This window comes from Dissoconium aciculare (assembly GCF_010015565.1).
Source record: "Dissoconium aciculare CBS 342.82 unplaced genomic scaffold K489scaffold_4, whole genome shotgun sequence".
NCBI lineage: Eukaryota > Fungi > Ascomycota > Dothideomycetes > Mycosphaerellales > Dissoconiaceae > Dissoconium > Dissoconium aciculare.
In genome coordinates, this window is record NW_022984954.1 from 441993 (window position 1) to 456214 (window position 14222).

General features: G+C 51.8%; 9 protein-coding genes across 9 annotated transcripts; 6 read left to right on the plus strand and 3 right to left on the minus strand.

Moving 5' to 3' along the window:
* Positions 1-788: 788 nt before the first annotated feature.
* On the minus strand, positions 789-1553 carry K489DRAFT_369012 (snare-domain-containing protein; the record flags this gene model as incomplete). The annotated part of the gene is made up of 1 exon (XM_033602998.1): positions 789-1553. One exon carries the CDS (start codon positions 1551-1553, stop codon positions 789-791), a length of 765 nt encoding a protein of 254 aa, XP_033461123.1.
* A 544-nt stretch (positions 1554-2097) lies between these two features.
* K489DRAFT_369013 (AMP-extracellular domain-containing protein) lies at positions 2098-3845 on the plus strand (the record flags this gene model as incomplete). The annotated part of the gene is made up of 2 exons (XM_033602999.1): positions 2098-2632; positions 2686-3845. 2 exons carry the CDS (start codon positions 2098-2100, stop codon positions 3843-3845), a joined length of 1695 nt encoding a protein of 564 aa, XP_033461124.1.
* Positions 3846-4123: 278 nt separating this feature from the next.
* K489DRAFT_299259 (uncharacterized protein) lies at positions 4124-4426 on the plus strand (the record flags this gene model as incomplete). Its single annotated transcript, XM_033600372.1, has 1 exon — positions 4124-4426. A coding segment is annotated over one exon (303 nt), but the record flags the coding sequence as incomplete, so codon positions are not given.
* A 1505-nt stretch (positions 4427-5931) lies between these two features.
* K489DRAFT_353754 (uncharacterized protein) lies at positions 5932-6708 on the plus strand. Its single transcript, XM_033602486.1, has 2 exons — positions 5932-6406; positions 6491-6708. The coding sequence occupies exons 1-2, from the start codon at positions 6271-6273 to the stop codon at positions 6652-6654; spliced, it is 300 nt and encodes a 99-aa protein (XP_033461126.1). The 5' UTR covers positions 5932-6270; the 3' UTR covers positions 6655-6708.
* A 180-nt stretch (positions 6709-6888) lies between these two features.
* On the minus strand, positions 6889-8598 carry K489DRAFT_378485 (thiolase-like protein). The gene has a single exon (XM_033604419.1). It carries the CDS (start codon positions 8404-8406, stop codon positions 7021-7023), a length of 1386 nt encoding a protein of 461 aa, XP_033461127.1. The 5' UTR covers positions 8407-8598; the 3' UTR covers positions 6889-7020.
* A 95-nt stretch (positions 8599-8693) lies between these two features.
* K489DRAFT_378486 (uncharacterized protein) lies at positions 8694-9940 on the plus strand. Its single transcript, XM_033604420.1, has one exon. The coding sequence runs from the start codon at positions 8890-8892 to the stop codon at positions 9469-9471; it is 582 nt and encodes a 193-aa protein (XP_033461128.1). The 5' UTR covers positions 8694-8889; the 3' UTR covers positions 9472-9940.
* On the minus strand, positions 9657-11013 carry K489DRAFT_387683 (GAF domain nucleotide-binding protein; the record flags this gene model as incomplete). Its single annotated transcript, XM_033606344.1, has 5 exons — positions 9657-9767; positions 9821-9982; positions 10039-10180; positions 10328-10410; positions 11011-11013. 5 exons carry the CDS (start codon positions 11011-11013, stop codon positions 9657-9659), a joined length of 501 nt encoding a protein of 166 aa, XP_033461129.1.
* Positions 11014-11108: 95 nt separating this feature from the next.
* On the plus strand, positions 11109-12265 carry K489DRAFT_400025 (Methylthioribulose-1-phosphate dehydratase). Its single transcript, XM_033606980.1, has 3 exons — positions 11109-11198; positions 11268-11539; positions 11611-12265. The coding sequence occupies exons 1-3, from the start codon at positions 11186-11188 to the stop codon at positions 12091-12093; spliced, it is 768 nt and encodes a 255-aa protein (XP_033461130.1). The 5' UTR covers positions 11109-11185; the 3' UTR covers positions 12094-12265.
* Positions 12266-12415: 150 nt separating this feature from the next.
* K489DRAFT_378488 (uncharacterized protein) lies at positions 12416-14013 on the plus strand. Its single transcript, XM_033604421.1, has 3 exons — positions 12416-13112; positions 13169-13403; positions 13472-14013. The coding sequence occupies exons 1-3, from the start codon at positions 12747-12749 to the stop codon at positions 13711-13713; spliced, it is 843 nt and encodes a 280-aa protein (XP_033461131.1). The 5' UTR covers positions 12416-12746; the 3' UTR covers positions 13714-14013.
* The last annotated feature ends 209 nt before the right edge of the window (positions 14014-14222 follow it).

The following is a 14222-nucleotide window of genomic DNA, read 5'->3' on the forward strand; positions in this document are numbered from 1 at the left end:
AATCACATTAGATCCTGCCCTGTCAGCCTCTCAGATCCAAGGGATAGTTGAGCAAGAGGAGGTTGAAGCACAAATAAGGGAGCAGATGCCAAGGGCTCCAAAGCGTGCTAGTCGGTGTAGCAAGTGTGGTTCCTTTGCTCACACCTTCAAACACTGTACAGTAGATTGAATAGTATTGTTATATAACACATTTAAGTCTCAAAGCAATCTATTAAGTATTGGTTGAGATAATCAGTGTTAAAGGTGGTAGACACGTAATTCGTGGACCACGCCGTGGGGTGGACCGCGCTCTGGTGTTTGACGTTAGAATAATCCGCGTTATGTAAGCGAGTCTAGAATCGCGTGAATATTCACAAATATTTCTTTGTTTAAAGATGTATCATCCATCGTTATTCGATCGACGACAGTCGACGCAGAAAGCGTCCGAGGAATCCACTATACGTCACCGATGTAGTGTGCGGACCGAGGGGCTTCTTCTGGATGTCTTATCACCAAGGAATGCGCCGGTCTCAGGAATACGCTAGTGGATAACCCGGAACTGACGAAAGCTGCGTCTGACAAATGGCTTATGCTTCGGTCCTGGCGACCGCACATGCTATTCCCACCACATGGAGGGAAATTTGCCTGGATAGGAAGCTTCCTTTCGTGGTCAAAATCGATGTCGTGTGCAGCGATGAGCAGTGGCTGAAGCTCATGCAAAGTTCCGTGACATTCAGATTCGTGGCCGACGAGTGAGAAAATGCCGCAATGTTGAGGATGCACAACATCCAAAACTTGGGACGAATTGATCATTTCAGTATCACTATCACCAAAATCAAGATGATGATCAGGATGCCGATAGTGATCCAACTTCCGTTTGCCTTGCTCTTGCGTGCGACATGACCGAGACGTCTTCGCGCGCGCTCCAAAGTGGATGTATGCCGATCAACGCCACGCTCCACGTCGTCCAACAACTCATTCTGCTCATCCAGCTCGTTTCCCATTTGAATACCTAACAAACGCTGCCGTCCAATGCTTTGGCCCAGAACCTCGAGTTGTTCGTCCTGGTCGCGAAATGCCTGCTTATGATGGTCGTGGATCTGCTGGTTGTCCATACTAGTGTGATCGATTCCGGTAGATGGTTCGTCTTGATACCGCTCTTGATCGGCAAAGAGGGCAGCGCGATTGGCACGCTCAATCGGGTCCCCCTCCTCTTCTGTATTTGGCTCATCGCGGAAGCGCGCGTTTTGCTTGCGTGCCGTACCTTTCTGCACCGCATCGGCCGTCTCTGAAGCAGATGTCTCGACGCTCATGGCGGAAAATTGTGACTGGAGAGTTTCATACTGTTTGCGCACGCGAGCGAGATCCGAATCAGCCTCCTCAGCTGCGTCCGACTTGGTTTGTCGAGTCTCGATCGCCGCTATGCCCGCTTGTAGTTGGGACAAGGTCTGTGATATTCGCGCATCATGCTGCGTCGTATCCTGATTCCGCGAAGACGCGTGCTGTCGTTCGAGCAACGATAACTTGAGCCGGTCTGCAAGAAGCAGAAGCTGGCGCGGTGTCGTCTCTGCCATGGTGTAACCGCCTTTCAATTTCAGGACTCAGCAATATTCGCGGTCAGAAATTGATCAGATCAGTGATCAAAATTTGGGATTGTTGTGGTATATGCAGAAGGACCTGTGCGCCTCTGATGTGCAGCTGCCTTGATCGTGCACTCAAACAGGCGGCTGTATATCAGCAGTCTGTGGAGCCCGAGCCATGAGATGGGGACGTCACAAGTACCTAAGCAACCTTGGAACTTCAGAGGGCTTGCACGTGGCACAGGTCATCTCTTGCCTCAGGCACCAATTCGGTGAGATCTCGTTTGCCGTTTGCCGTTGAGAGCCATGGAGCTTAAAAAACTGGGGAACGATTGTGGCTTCCCACAGGGCCCGCGCGAGCTTTGACCATAGCCCTGGTGAAGGGAACAGCTCCGCTTACGATGATCTCACTGCGATTTCAAAGACCGTCCCCAAGTCGTCCCTCGGATTTTATTGTTCTCTTTCCACATAAGTACAGTGCTGCGTCCACAGGTCTGGTTCACATCGACACAGTCGCTACATTCATCACGATCTTGTCATGGCGAATATAGTCGAGCAATTGGACCAGCAGGTGGCCCGCCTGTTGTCGGACTGGTCTGTCACCACAACAGTGCTTGCCGTGATCATTGTGGGCCTGGTAGTTCTACCCCTACTTTTCCCAGAGGAACCTGACACCCATCCGTTGCTACTCGCGCGTCAAGCCAGTGCAGGTGCGATCCGAAACCGAGGCGAGTCTGCTGCTTACCGCTCACCTGAAGTCCCTCACGGCTACCCGCTCAAGTCTGGTCTAAATGTCAAGGAAGATGGTGCCCCTCGTTGGGCCAGCGGGAAAAACGGGGACCTTCGAGATATATGGAGGGAGGTCGCAAGATCAGGGAAAGCTGGTTCTGACGGCACGCCACTACCACGAGGCCTGATCATGACGATACTTGGAAAAGAGGAGGTGGTCGAACATGATATCGAGACGATCAGCAAGGAGGTAGCCGCAATCGGCACGCACCTCGAAGCAAAGGGAGCCAAAAGAGTCGCAGTCTATTTGCCAAACAGCACAGAATTTCTGGCGAGTCTCTTCGGTAAGTCTGTACAGCATCATTCGTGGTCTGTGCCTTCTGACCATACAGCACAGCTTGTTCGTTTTATGGTCTGACACCCATCCTCTTACCTTTCAACCAACCGCATCCCAAAGCTTACCAGCTTGTCAACGAGACTGGCGCCGATGCTCTGATCTGCGCTGCTGGCACGCTGCCTCTGGACGATCTCAGCAAAGCGTGTCCACAGCTACGTCAGGTGACGTGGGTGGTGCAAAAATCGAGTAGACAAATGGACTGGACTGGCGTACCAGGCGCGGCGCAGGACAAGCTTACGGTGTCATTGTGGCACGATGTCGTAGCATCAACTCCGTCCACCGATCAACTTCCCAACAATGCGGATGGCAAGACACCGACCGATGTGGTTATTGTGTGGCAGTCCACTGACGCGGCTGTCAGACCCGAGATTGTGAATTTTACGCAGGAGAATCTTGTCTCAGCAACGGCTGCGCTTGTATCTGCTGTCCCGCTTCGCCAACGACTATCGCCTGCGGATCTTGTCTTACCGGCAGACTCATTTACGCACAGTTACACCTTGTGCATGACTCTTGCGGCGCTGTTCATGCATGCCAGTCTTGTTATTAACAGTGTTGCGGCACCAGGTGTCGATTTGACCTTGGCTCGGCGCGGCGCAGCACCGACAGTCATAATTGCGTCTGCGGAGACCTTGGCAACTCTGCACCAACGAGAGACTGCCGGCGTGACCTCACTCGCTCAAAACTTTGGCCGTTACACACAGGCGCAGACCATGTCAGCAGGCCGCATGCCGACAGATGGACTGCTGTTCAAACTCCTGGCACCCTCGAGCACAAAACACATGCCAGGCAAGCTGCGTCTGATATTTGTCTCAGAGAGGCTCGGTGGAGGCTCCCCACCAATCACGTCCACCATGCTATCGGATTTGCGTCTCTTTACGCGCAGTCGCATCATCTATGCGCTGACTACAGCAAAGGTTGCTGGTGCTGTGGCTCAGACTAACGTGTTTGATTATCGTCGAGATGACGGCATTGCGCACGCCCATTTCGGCATTCCATTGAGTAGTGTCGAGATCAAGCTGATCAACCGCACTGACTCGGAGGTTGCTACTAACGAGCCAAGGGGAGAACTGCTCGTTGCCGGTCCGGCTGTGCAAGGCGGCTCGGTAAAATTGGCGGCACGGGGACGAATTCGTCCAGACTGCACGCTTGCATATGCATGAGCAATTTACAGAGTATGTGAACGAAACTGCTATGTTAAAAAACTCATGGACGTGTGAACGACGTGCAAATATGTGGGGTGATGCACTGCGTTGTTTGTCGCGTGAATTTAGCCCAGGTGTCTTATCAGATCCGAGATGAATTCTGTAGCCCAATTTCGGAAATTCTCAGGGTCGGAAATTTCTCTAAAGTCCTTTGTGGATCTCAAATCCAGATATGATATTTGCGCTGCTTGTTCAGCTTCGATCTCAACACCGGTTCCCCGCCACATCGTCCATGTATGGATACCACCGCTTACTTGAAACGCCAAGGATGGAAGGGCGATGGCCACTCCCTGGACCATAGTGGACGCGGCATACGGAAGCCCTTGCTCGTGAGCAAGAAAATCGATGTTCTTGGTCTTGGATTGAACAAACATGCCGCAGTCTCAGATCAGTGGTGGATGCGAGCGTTCGACGAAGGATTGAAAAGCTTAGGATCTGGCAAGGATACTGCGTTGGCAAATGTCCAAAAGCACGGTATTCACCATGGGAGCCTTTACGCTCGATTTGTGAAGGGAGAGGGCGTTGCCGGCACCATCGGGCAGACTCCACAACAAAACGACCGTTCGAGTGATGTGTCCGCCCTGCCAAAAGGCCGGAGAAGCACAACAACTAGCATGACCAATCTGGACATCGCGGCGCAAAGGCTTGAGTCGCAATCAAACATCGCGCATCTGCAATGGAAGCTGAAGAAAGCGAAAGAGAAGCATGACAAGGCTAGTAAGAAACATGCGTCTCTTGGAAGCGACGCTGGCACAGAAAAGCAGTTGCAGCGAAAGTCCAAACTCAACGCAGCTGCCCAGAAGCTAGACAAAGCATTGAAGAAGTTGAAGAAGGCACAACGCAAGCATGAGAAATTTCCAATCGCCGGAACTCCGGCAGGATGAAGCAGCCAACGCACCCAGGCAATGGCAACACACAAATACCGAGCAGGTTGATTGCCACACTGAATCTGTACTCAGAAGTAGGCTCTCACATCGTACGCATGCTCAATGAGCTCCGGACAAATGCGCTGAGAGGGTTCCTCTGTGCTCTTGAACCGACAAAATCCGTCTCACCTGCCATGCTCGTGGAAAACCGTCCGAGGCGCACTGGTCTCGACTTCAAGCTACACATGATTGATACAAAACGCGACCACAAGAAGCCCTCGGAACTTTTGACTCGCTACGCCATTGACAGTAGCCAGTGCTTCCAGTCCTATCTGTGGTCATAATGTCTCAAGATTGTCGAGGCAACCTATGAAGGTCACACAAATTGGTCGCTTCTAGCAGAAATGAAGGCAATCTGTGGGATCGCCAGGAGCAAGAGGTTGGTAACCCACCATGTCAGTCTTGCGCAAGAGCAATCGAACAAAGACGCAATTTCGACCTAGTTCATCCGCGAGTTTAGGGTTCTTAGGAGGTCTCGTCAAGTTGCTGAACGGGGTGGAATTTGATATCAATAATTGAATCGGGTGACACGACAGGATTGAGATTCCTACGATTGGGTCGGCAGGGTCGCGTGAGCTGACATTGACCGCCTCGCTGCATCGCAACACTGGCCATGAACACGATGGACAGTCGTGGAACAAGTGGGTTGCGCCGAGACATGCAGTGCTCTACCAGTTGTTTTCGTGACGGCATCCACGCCTCCTAACGACCTCGCGGGCTGCTACAAAAACCTTTGTTCGGCAAATGTGCTGGCTTCGAATCATCGACACGTCCAATGTCTGTTCCGACAGACAAGTCGGGACTCCTTCAACAGGGATATTTAGATGCGCATAAAATAAAAAGCTAAATGAATCACTATCATGTGTTCTTCGTGCGACATATTCCTAGCATTATTCCATTTCCAATTAATGACACGCATTTTCGGATCCTCTTGTGTAATGATTCCGACGCTTGGAAATCGTGGTAATCTACGTGGGTTGTGATTCATCATTTGCTCTCGCAATGTGGTACTGAGGCCAAGCTTACGAGGTACTTTGGGTGAGTCCCCCTCACCGCTGTCGAAGGTGGACAATCGCACGGCGAGAGACTACGCAGATCTGAGTTCAGCACGCCATCATCAGCTCGCGATTCGCCCGCGTCGCCATCTCCGATTCTCGCGTGGTCCATCCATGCTGAGCAGATAGAATACCTAGGTATTCTAAACATGCCCCCGGCCTTGTCCCTGTGATTATAAATTGCGCCTGAGTCGCCGCCACTCATGCTAGATTTATCTATAGTCCACAGATCTAACGTCGTGCAACTGTAACCTTCTCATCTACCTTCCGTCTCCCGACTAACAATTTTGCATCGCTTCAAATCTTTTGTTCGAATCCATACCTCGACAACGCGAAAAACGCGACTCCTTTGCGAAACAGCCGAAACCGTCGTTCGTGAATCTTAAATCCGACGTCCTGAAAATGACCGCAGGCAACTACAAGCACGTTTACAAGTTCAATGTGGCCATGTCCTGCGGCGGCTGCAGCGGTGCAGTCACCAGGGTCCTGAAGCGATCCAACCTTCGAAATCTCAGCGACCCAGAGGACACGGAAAAAGGTAGGAAATCTTCCGCTTGATCATCCTCCAGACGAGAAGCGTGTAGTAATCAATGTTCGCTTGCAGCCGCCGGTGACTTCAAAGTCGATCTTGACGCCAAGACTGCTGAGGTTTACGCCTTGGAGTACACCGACGAGGCCACAAATGCTCCAACGACCCTCTCTTTCGAGAAGGTGCTCAAGACAATCCAAGGCACTGGCAAGAAGGTCAACTCCGCCGAGGCCGATGGCGTTGCGCAGCCCGTTTGAGCGCACAATCCCGAATACGGAAGACGCATTTTCTCCTCGCACGATCGAGTGTTGAGACAGTCGCATAATATACACCAACATTGTTTTCGGGTTCGAAAGGTCACATTCCGATGGCAGCGTGCGACTACAGTCTCGATGCCATCGGGGCTTCTAGGTCGCAATAGTCATTCAAACGAGCATACATATTCTCACGACAGATCCTGGCAGCAAATTATTGTCCATAAAGAATGGATGCATTGTGTCAAAATCGTTGATTTTTTTGTTTTCACATGGTGCAATTATCTTCGTACAGTTCACATCAATTTGTTAACCCTGCCCCTTTCCATCAAATGGGACAAGCCACTTTCATGATACCTAGCCGTCAATTTAAAATCTCGACTCGACCTTCTTGGCAACATCCTGGAGTGCCCATTCACTACGCGCAGTCTTGCTGCGAACGCTGTCGGCCTGGCTCTTTGTGAAGCCCTTAGCCACGACGGCCGGGTTGTAGCCAACAGTCGTCCTCTTAGCAACCTCCTCGTCACTGACTGCCTTCGCAACCTGACCATCGGCACGCTGGTACACAGTGACGACGACTGCACCTCCGAGACCCAAGTTGTGCTGCAACGTGGACTTGGTTCCGTCGATCAATCGGTTGTTGGCCCATCCACGGAGGTGCCATACTAGCTCAGCACACTGCGCAATGCCAGTGGCGCCAAGCGGGTGACCCTTGCTGATGAGCCCACCGGACGGGTTTATGACCATCTTGCCGCCGTAGGTGATGTCACCGCGTCGGACCATCTCGTGGGCCTTACCATGCTCGCTGAGGCCCAGCGCGTCAATGGTAATCATCTGGTTAGCGCTAAAGCAGTCGTGAAGTTCGCAGACCTTGATGTCATCGACGGTAACACCAGCTTCGTCCATGGCAAGTTTGGCGGCGTACTTGGTCATGTTGTAACCCACCAAGTCCATTGATGACCGGCTAAATGCAGCTGGGCTATCGGTGGCCAGAGTCTGGCCGGCAATGAGTACTGCCTGCTCCTTGAGCTCTGGTCGAGCGTCAAGGAAGTCTTGTGAGACGAGAACGGCCGCGGCACCGCCATCACTCGTCGGGCAACATTGGAGCTTGGTCAGAGGCTCGTAGACCATTGGTGACTGCATGATCTGGTCCAAGGTGTAGTCGTCTTGGAATTGGGAGTATGGGTTGCGCTTGGAGTGCTCATGGTTGATACGGGCGATCTCGCCAAAATCTTCGTTCTTCGCCCCGAATTTCTCCTTGTACTCTCGTCCACCGTTACCGAACAACTGTGCGGCACCAGGGGCTTTGGAGATACCTCGAGTCTGTGCCATGATCATTCCGAACGTCCCTGTGGGGTTCTCACGGTCCTGGAAATATGACGCCAACGAGCCTGGGTTCATTTTCTCGAAGCCAACGACCATCACGGCTTCGGCCATGCCGCCTGCGATCATAGTCCGACCAAGTTGCAAGCCTGTCGAGCCGGTGGAGCAGTTGTTGTTGACATTGTAGATCGGAACTGATGTCATACCGAATTGGTAGAAGACTCGTTGACCGCAGGTGCTGTCACCGTAGCAGTAGCAAGCCACACCAGCGTCAATATCATCGTAGTTTACCTGAGCATCGAGGAGAGCTTTGATTCCGGCCTCATAGCCGAGTTCAGTGTAGTCGACCTTGCCACGGGGCTTGATGAACTTGGTCATGCCCACGCCGAGGACGTAGACATTACGCTTGCCTTTCGGTGCTTTAGGCGCCATCTTCTCAGGAATGTGATGTGGAGGGATATATGCGTTGGGGTTTGCTCGGCACAGATGATAAGTTCTGGTTCGAGTCTCCAGTTATTCTTATTTTATATAGCGAACTACGAAAGTCTTCTATCATGCTCGCTGACTCGGGAGCTCAGTGTCGTCCAAGGGCAACTGAGTGTCGAACTTCTGCTGGTAAAGTTGTGTGGCGGGAGTCTCATCCGGGGAAACAGTTTTCCTGGGGTAGAAAGATCGCCGCCTCGGCTTCTGGTACGAAATATACGAGCATACCTATCCGGACAAAGTTATATCACAACACAAGCGGGCGACCAAGCGTTGTGCTGATTACAGTAAAGACAGGCTAACGGCAGACAAACATCAAAGCCACTCGTTCTCAGCTTGCTTAGCGGCGTCCACTGATTCAAAGCACGCGTGTCATACGCGATACCTGAGAACCGAAGCTTCCCAAGTGGCTTACATTTTCATAGCGGCACCATGCCTCATGCTGCAGCGACGGGATGGAATTATGTCAGTGCCATGGCTGTCAGACATGCCAGGATCCGCACCCGTAGATTCGCAACATCGCTCAGGACTCAATCTGGAATTAACGCCCCAGAAGCAATTCTCGCAAAACCAAGCTGGTCAGTCGCCGCGCTCTTGTCACCACACCATGGCTCGTCGAGACCGCCAGCTGTCACGACACAGCAATTACACCACTTGCTTCGACTCTCAGCTCTGCCCCCTCCAAGGAACGATGAGGAGGAGCGCGAAATGCTAGCAACTTTGTCCTCTCAACTACGTTTTGTGCAGGAGGTACAGAACGCCGACACGACCGGTGTCGAGCCTCTGCAAAGTCTGCGTGATGAAACGGCCGCGGGCGAGCAAGAGGCCGAAATTGGTCTGTCGACATTGGAGAAAGCCCTGGCACAAGAAGACATTAGAGGTACCCATCATCGTCGGGTTCGAAGACGCGCAGCTCCTTCAAACGTAGAGCAAGATGAGACATGGGATGTTATCGGCGCCGCGCGGAGACGAGTTGGACCATACTTTTTTGTGGAAGGAGAGGATAAGAAATGAAAAATTCTCGATCTTTGATGGAAGAGATGAAGTTCTTATGGGGCGAAGTAAAGGTGTCGCCAGCCATGCACTTCGTTGATCGCTGTATCCCCGCCGGTCTAGGGTGTATCACGACGATTGTGGTTGTCGTGCAACGTAAGAGAAAGCCGCCTGCTGAAACGCCATTCACCGTGTGCCGAAAGCCATCACCAATCGCAGGCTTCAGCAATGATCTGTGCAAATTCCTCAAGATACTTCTGATCTTCCAGATCGAAGCCCCCCTTCACAGCGCAATCAAGGTCAATGATGGCGACCAGCTTAGGCTGATGTCAGTCACCTGATACATCGAAGTCAAAAGTCAGATACTCACTTTGCCATCGCGGACAATTGGAACCACAATTTCACTCGCAGACTCGCCGTCGCAAGCAATATGACCAGGGAATTCCTCTACGTCGGGAACGAGCTGCGTCTGCTGTGAGGCTGCGGCTGCTCCACACACACCTCTGCCGAACTTGATTGTCTGACAAGCAACCTTTGCGAATGCGTGAGCTCATTGACAACGATCTGATCCAATTCGTCCAATCTGACCTTGCCTTGGAATGGCCCGAGGATCAACTGGTCCTGCTGGAATGGGTCTGAGACGTAGAAGCCAGCCCAGTTGACTCTATTGCTTGGATGCGGTGCGGCGTGGAGTGCATGCCACAACAGCGCTGCTGCATTTGCTGTATTACTGTTCATGGCATTAAGTAGTGCATCTGGAGCGCGCCCATTCAGGACACAATGCCGTACCATATCTTCACATAAGGTTAGCTTTCAAATTTCATGGCAACACAGCATTTATGGGAGAGTGCCTGCCCAATTCCGTTGGCCGTCGAACAATGCTTTGGCTTGCTCGATTATCTGCTCGTAGGCTGCAGATTTGCTGACGCCAGCCTCAAAGTTGGATGCATCCGCATGGACCTTCAGGAACACATCAGTAATTCATTCTTTGAGACACAAAAGACTTCAGCCATAACCATTACCATTCTGTGATCGGTTGATGAGAAGAATGTTGATATCCTGCTCAAGCTGGCTGCTGTGACGATTGCACTGTAACCAAGATTTGCGGCGCCGAAATGTCCAGAAAAAAATAGAAGGTCCCAAAACTTGATATTACGGGATAATATGATGACAATAATCAGAACGCTATTCGGAGCATCAAAGGTTATTAATTAGTAGATATATTAATCAACATGTACTGTAATACACAGTGGGAAATGTTCAACATCCTGCACTGCGGCCTTCTTGTGAAGCACGACAGTGCTGATCATCTTGCACCATCAGGCTAACGTCTGTCAAACCAGCCCTGGAGTGCAGTAGAATCCACGGGACTTGTAATTGCGCTGTCGAGTATTCCAAGGTTGGGAGACATTGGTTACTACGGCGAAAATCGGAGCCTGATAACCACCTGGACCAGGCACCTGTACATGGGGGAGTCATGGTGGGAAATCAGCCCGATCCTCCCACTTGGACAACCCCGCTGTCGTGCGCCGTTCCCAATGACGGATACAGGTGCCCCACCATCGAGGCCCGCTGCCAGCGAAAGAGAAATGATCCGGAGGCATTGGAACCGGACATGGGGCTGTAGAATAGCTGTGTACATATTGTAGTTACTGGCCGGTAACTGGCATTTCCTGTACAACCAAATATCTTATATCGTGCTGCGTTCGCCGAAATTGGTGTCTTTCTTACAAGCATGGTATCCTCAGGTAATCAGGACCAACGGGGATGTGGTCGCAGTCGCACAGCAAGTTCCCACGGCTAAGCACACGCGCCAGGCCTTCCTCCCAGCAATGCCACGAGCGACACCCACAACAACGATGATGCTCTCGTCCTTTCAGATGATCCACTTCACCCGGCCAACCACATTTGCGAACTATGCTACAAATTCTACGGACATGGTTGGGTCACGGGCACTGGTGGAGGCATCTCCATCAAACGGGATAACCATGTCTACATTGCACCGTCGGGCGTGCAGAAGGAATTGATGAAGCCGACGGACATGTTCGTTATGGACTATCATACGCGAGAATACCTTCGAAGGCCACAGGTGAGTCATTTGTGACAAGGTTGTGAAGCGATTGCTGGGGCAAAGTGGTTTCTGACACCTATATCCTGCAGGTCTTCAAACCCTCCGCATGCACACCTTTGTTCATGGCTGCCTTCACCAAACGAGGCGCCTCGTGTTGTATCCACACCCACTCGCAGTGGGCCGTGCTGGTGACTTTGATCTGCGAAGCCGGTCTTCAAGATTCTGGCAAAGACGTCTTCGCACTGAAGGAGATAGAGCAGATCAAGGGCATCTCCCGTGGAGGCACTGGCAGCACCGAGATTGCCGAAGGTGGGCGAAAATTGGGAAACCTAGGTTACTTTGACACATTGAAGATCCCAATCATTGAAAACACGGCGCACGAGGAGGATCTCAAGGACACCTTGGAGAAAGCGATCGAGGAGTGGCCGGAGACTTGCGCAGTTCTGGTGCGACGACATGGAGTCTATGTTTGGGGCAAAGATGTCACGCAGGCCAAGACGCAGTGCGAAAGTCTGGACTACATCTTTCAGCTCGCAGTGGAGATGCACAAGTTGGGTCTGAAATGGGTTTGATGCACAAGTCTGGAGGAGGTGACATCAGAGCCATGTCCTAATGTGAGCCGCTCGCCGGCGTTAAACGCATCTTCAACAAAGGAAGCCTGAAAATAGCATGACTGTTTGCACGTAGATGTAAACAATTGAAAGATATTGATTCAAAACTCACGAATAAAATGATTCGATCGCGCTTCCGTAGCCGCGTTCTCGAGGATATGTCTGGCCCTGGGGCCATTGATAAATGCGAATGATGAAGCTTCTAGCCTGAGGCTGAAAGTCAATGCGGTCATACAAATCTACCTGCCCAGGTGCACAAGACTTTTGTTGTGCGGGCAGACGATCAACACCTCGTCCATTGACGATGATGAGGTCACCATCCCCGGTTCACGTCCACTGGCGCGTGCCTGCAGCGTGCGCAGGCTGTCGATGGTTCATACGCATGGAGGACTCTGCTCTTGTCTATCTCTCATCATTCCGTCATTCTTCATAACAGCATTTAGAAGTATATATTCCTCAAACCCACCTGGCTGCTCTTGATCCAATCGAGTCTCATATCTAGCACGAATCTACGCTTCTCATCACCGTGATCGGACTCTCTGCCAATATCCACCATAGCTTTCCAACGCCCCATTGTTCGTTTGCAAGGTCTCGCACGTACAATCCAACGTACGATGGCAAGCACCTCCCATACCGACACGCCCAAGGAGGCGCCATGGCGTGCAACTTTCCTCGAGCATGTCAACAGCATGGACAGTCCGGAATTCGTCTTTGCATCGTTAGCACCGGCCACTTCCTCATCCAGCCCAACGCCATATGTACCGCGAGCTAGATTCTGTATCTTCCGTGGTCTTTGGGCCGAGCTCCCGGAGAACAAGCACAATAATGCACCCAAGAACGAGCGTGTCTACCAGAGTGATATGCCTACCTTCACAACAGATGTACGCATGCAAAAAGTGTGGGAGCTTTTTGCGAGCTCGCCCGGGAAGGCGGAGGATGTGAGCCAGGTACGGGGTAGTGGCGGTGGTGGTCCTTGCGAGGTGAGTGGACAAATTTTGATAATAGCTCTTGTCTCTCGAGCTTACAGAAGTCACAGGCGGTCTGGTGGAACAAGGAGACCAAGATTCAATGGCGAGTGAAGGGTGAAGCGTACATCGTAGGCCCAGACATTGAAGGAGAAGGTGAGCAGAGCAAGGAGAGCAGTGGTGTGCGGACCACGAAGAGCGAACTCGGGTCGCGCATGCGTATCGTCAAGGAAGACGGCACGGACAAATGGTCATGGAAGACGGAACTGACGAGTCATTTTGGCAACGTCTCTCCTGGCATGCGAGGTACATTATCTGAAACCATTGTATCCAGTTACAAGCAGAGCACACGACTGACATTGGAATCGACACAGGCTCATTCGCAAACCCACCACCAGGCAAGCCCGTTGACGAGCCCTTCGAGGGCGACCTCAAGGTGGGCGAGAAAGTCGAAGATCTTGACGATGCCACTGCACGGCAAAACTTCCGGGTGGTCGTCATCAAGCCTGAGGAGGTCGAATCCGTTGACCTCAGCGATCCGAAGACGTCTCGCCGCCAGCTGTACAAGTACGACTCGAACACATCTTCTTGGTCGCAGCAAGAGCTTTGGCCGTGAAGGAGTCGGGTCTTGAACTTATCTGTATTGCATACTTTTGCCGTAGACACAATGTGCTTGCCATTGTTCAAACGTGACGGAATATTTTCCGGCTTGCTCGCTTGGTGACACTTCAGAGAAACACGAGGCCAACTTGGGTCATCGACGACGCAGTACAAGTTCATGTACCTAGGTAGTCGTGGTTCAGGACGAGCTTGGATCATTCCCCTTTGTATCAGGTGATTATGCTCGCAACCACACGCCTTGCACCACTAGGATTACATGAGGCCAAAATAGTATTGTCCAGATAGCGAACATCAGACTCCAAATAATTTTCTGTGGCTCCTTGAAGACGATGCACAGCGCGGTCCTGCACATCAACGATGTATTGCAGCTGTACTTATTATGGTGGGCATGCAGATTGGTTGAGCTGCAACGCGCTCTGGTCGTGGCTTTCTGCGCTAAGCCCGTATTGTGCTGCATCTTCGGTAGGCGAAAGTTTTCATGGACTGTTCAAACAAACAGTCCTA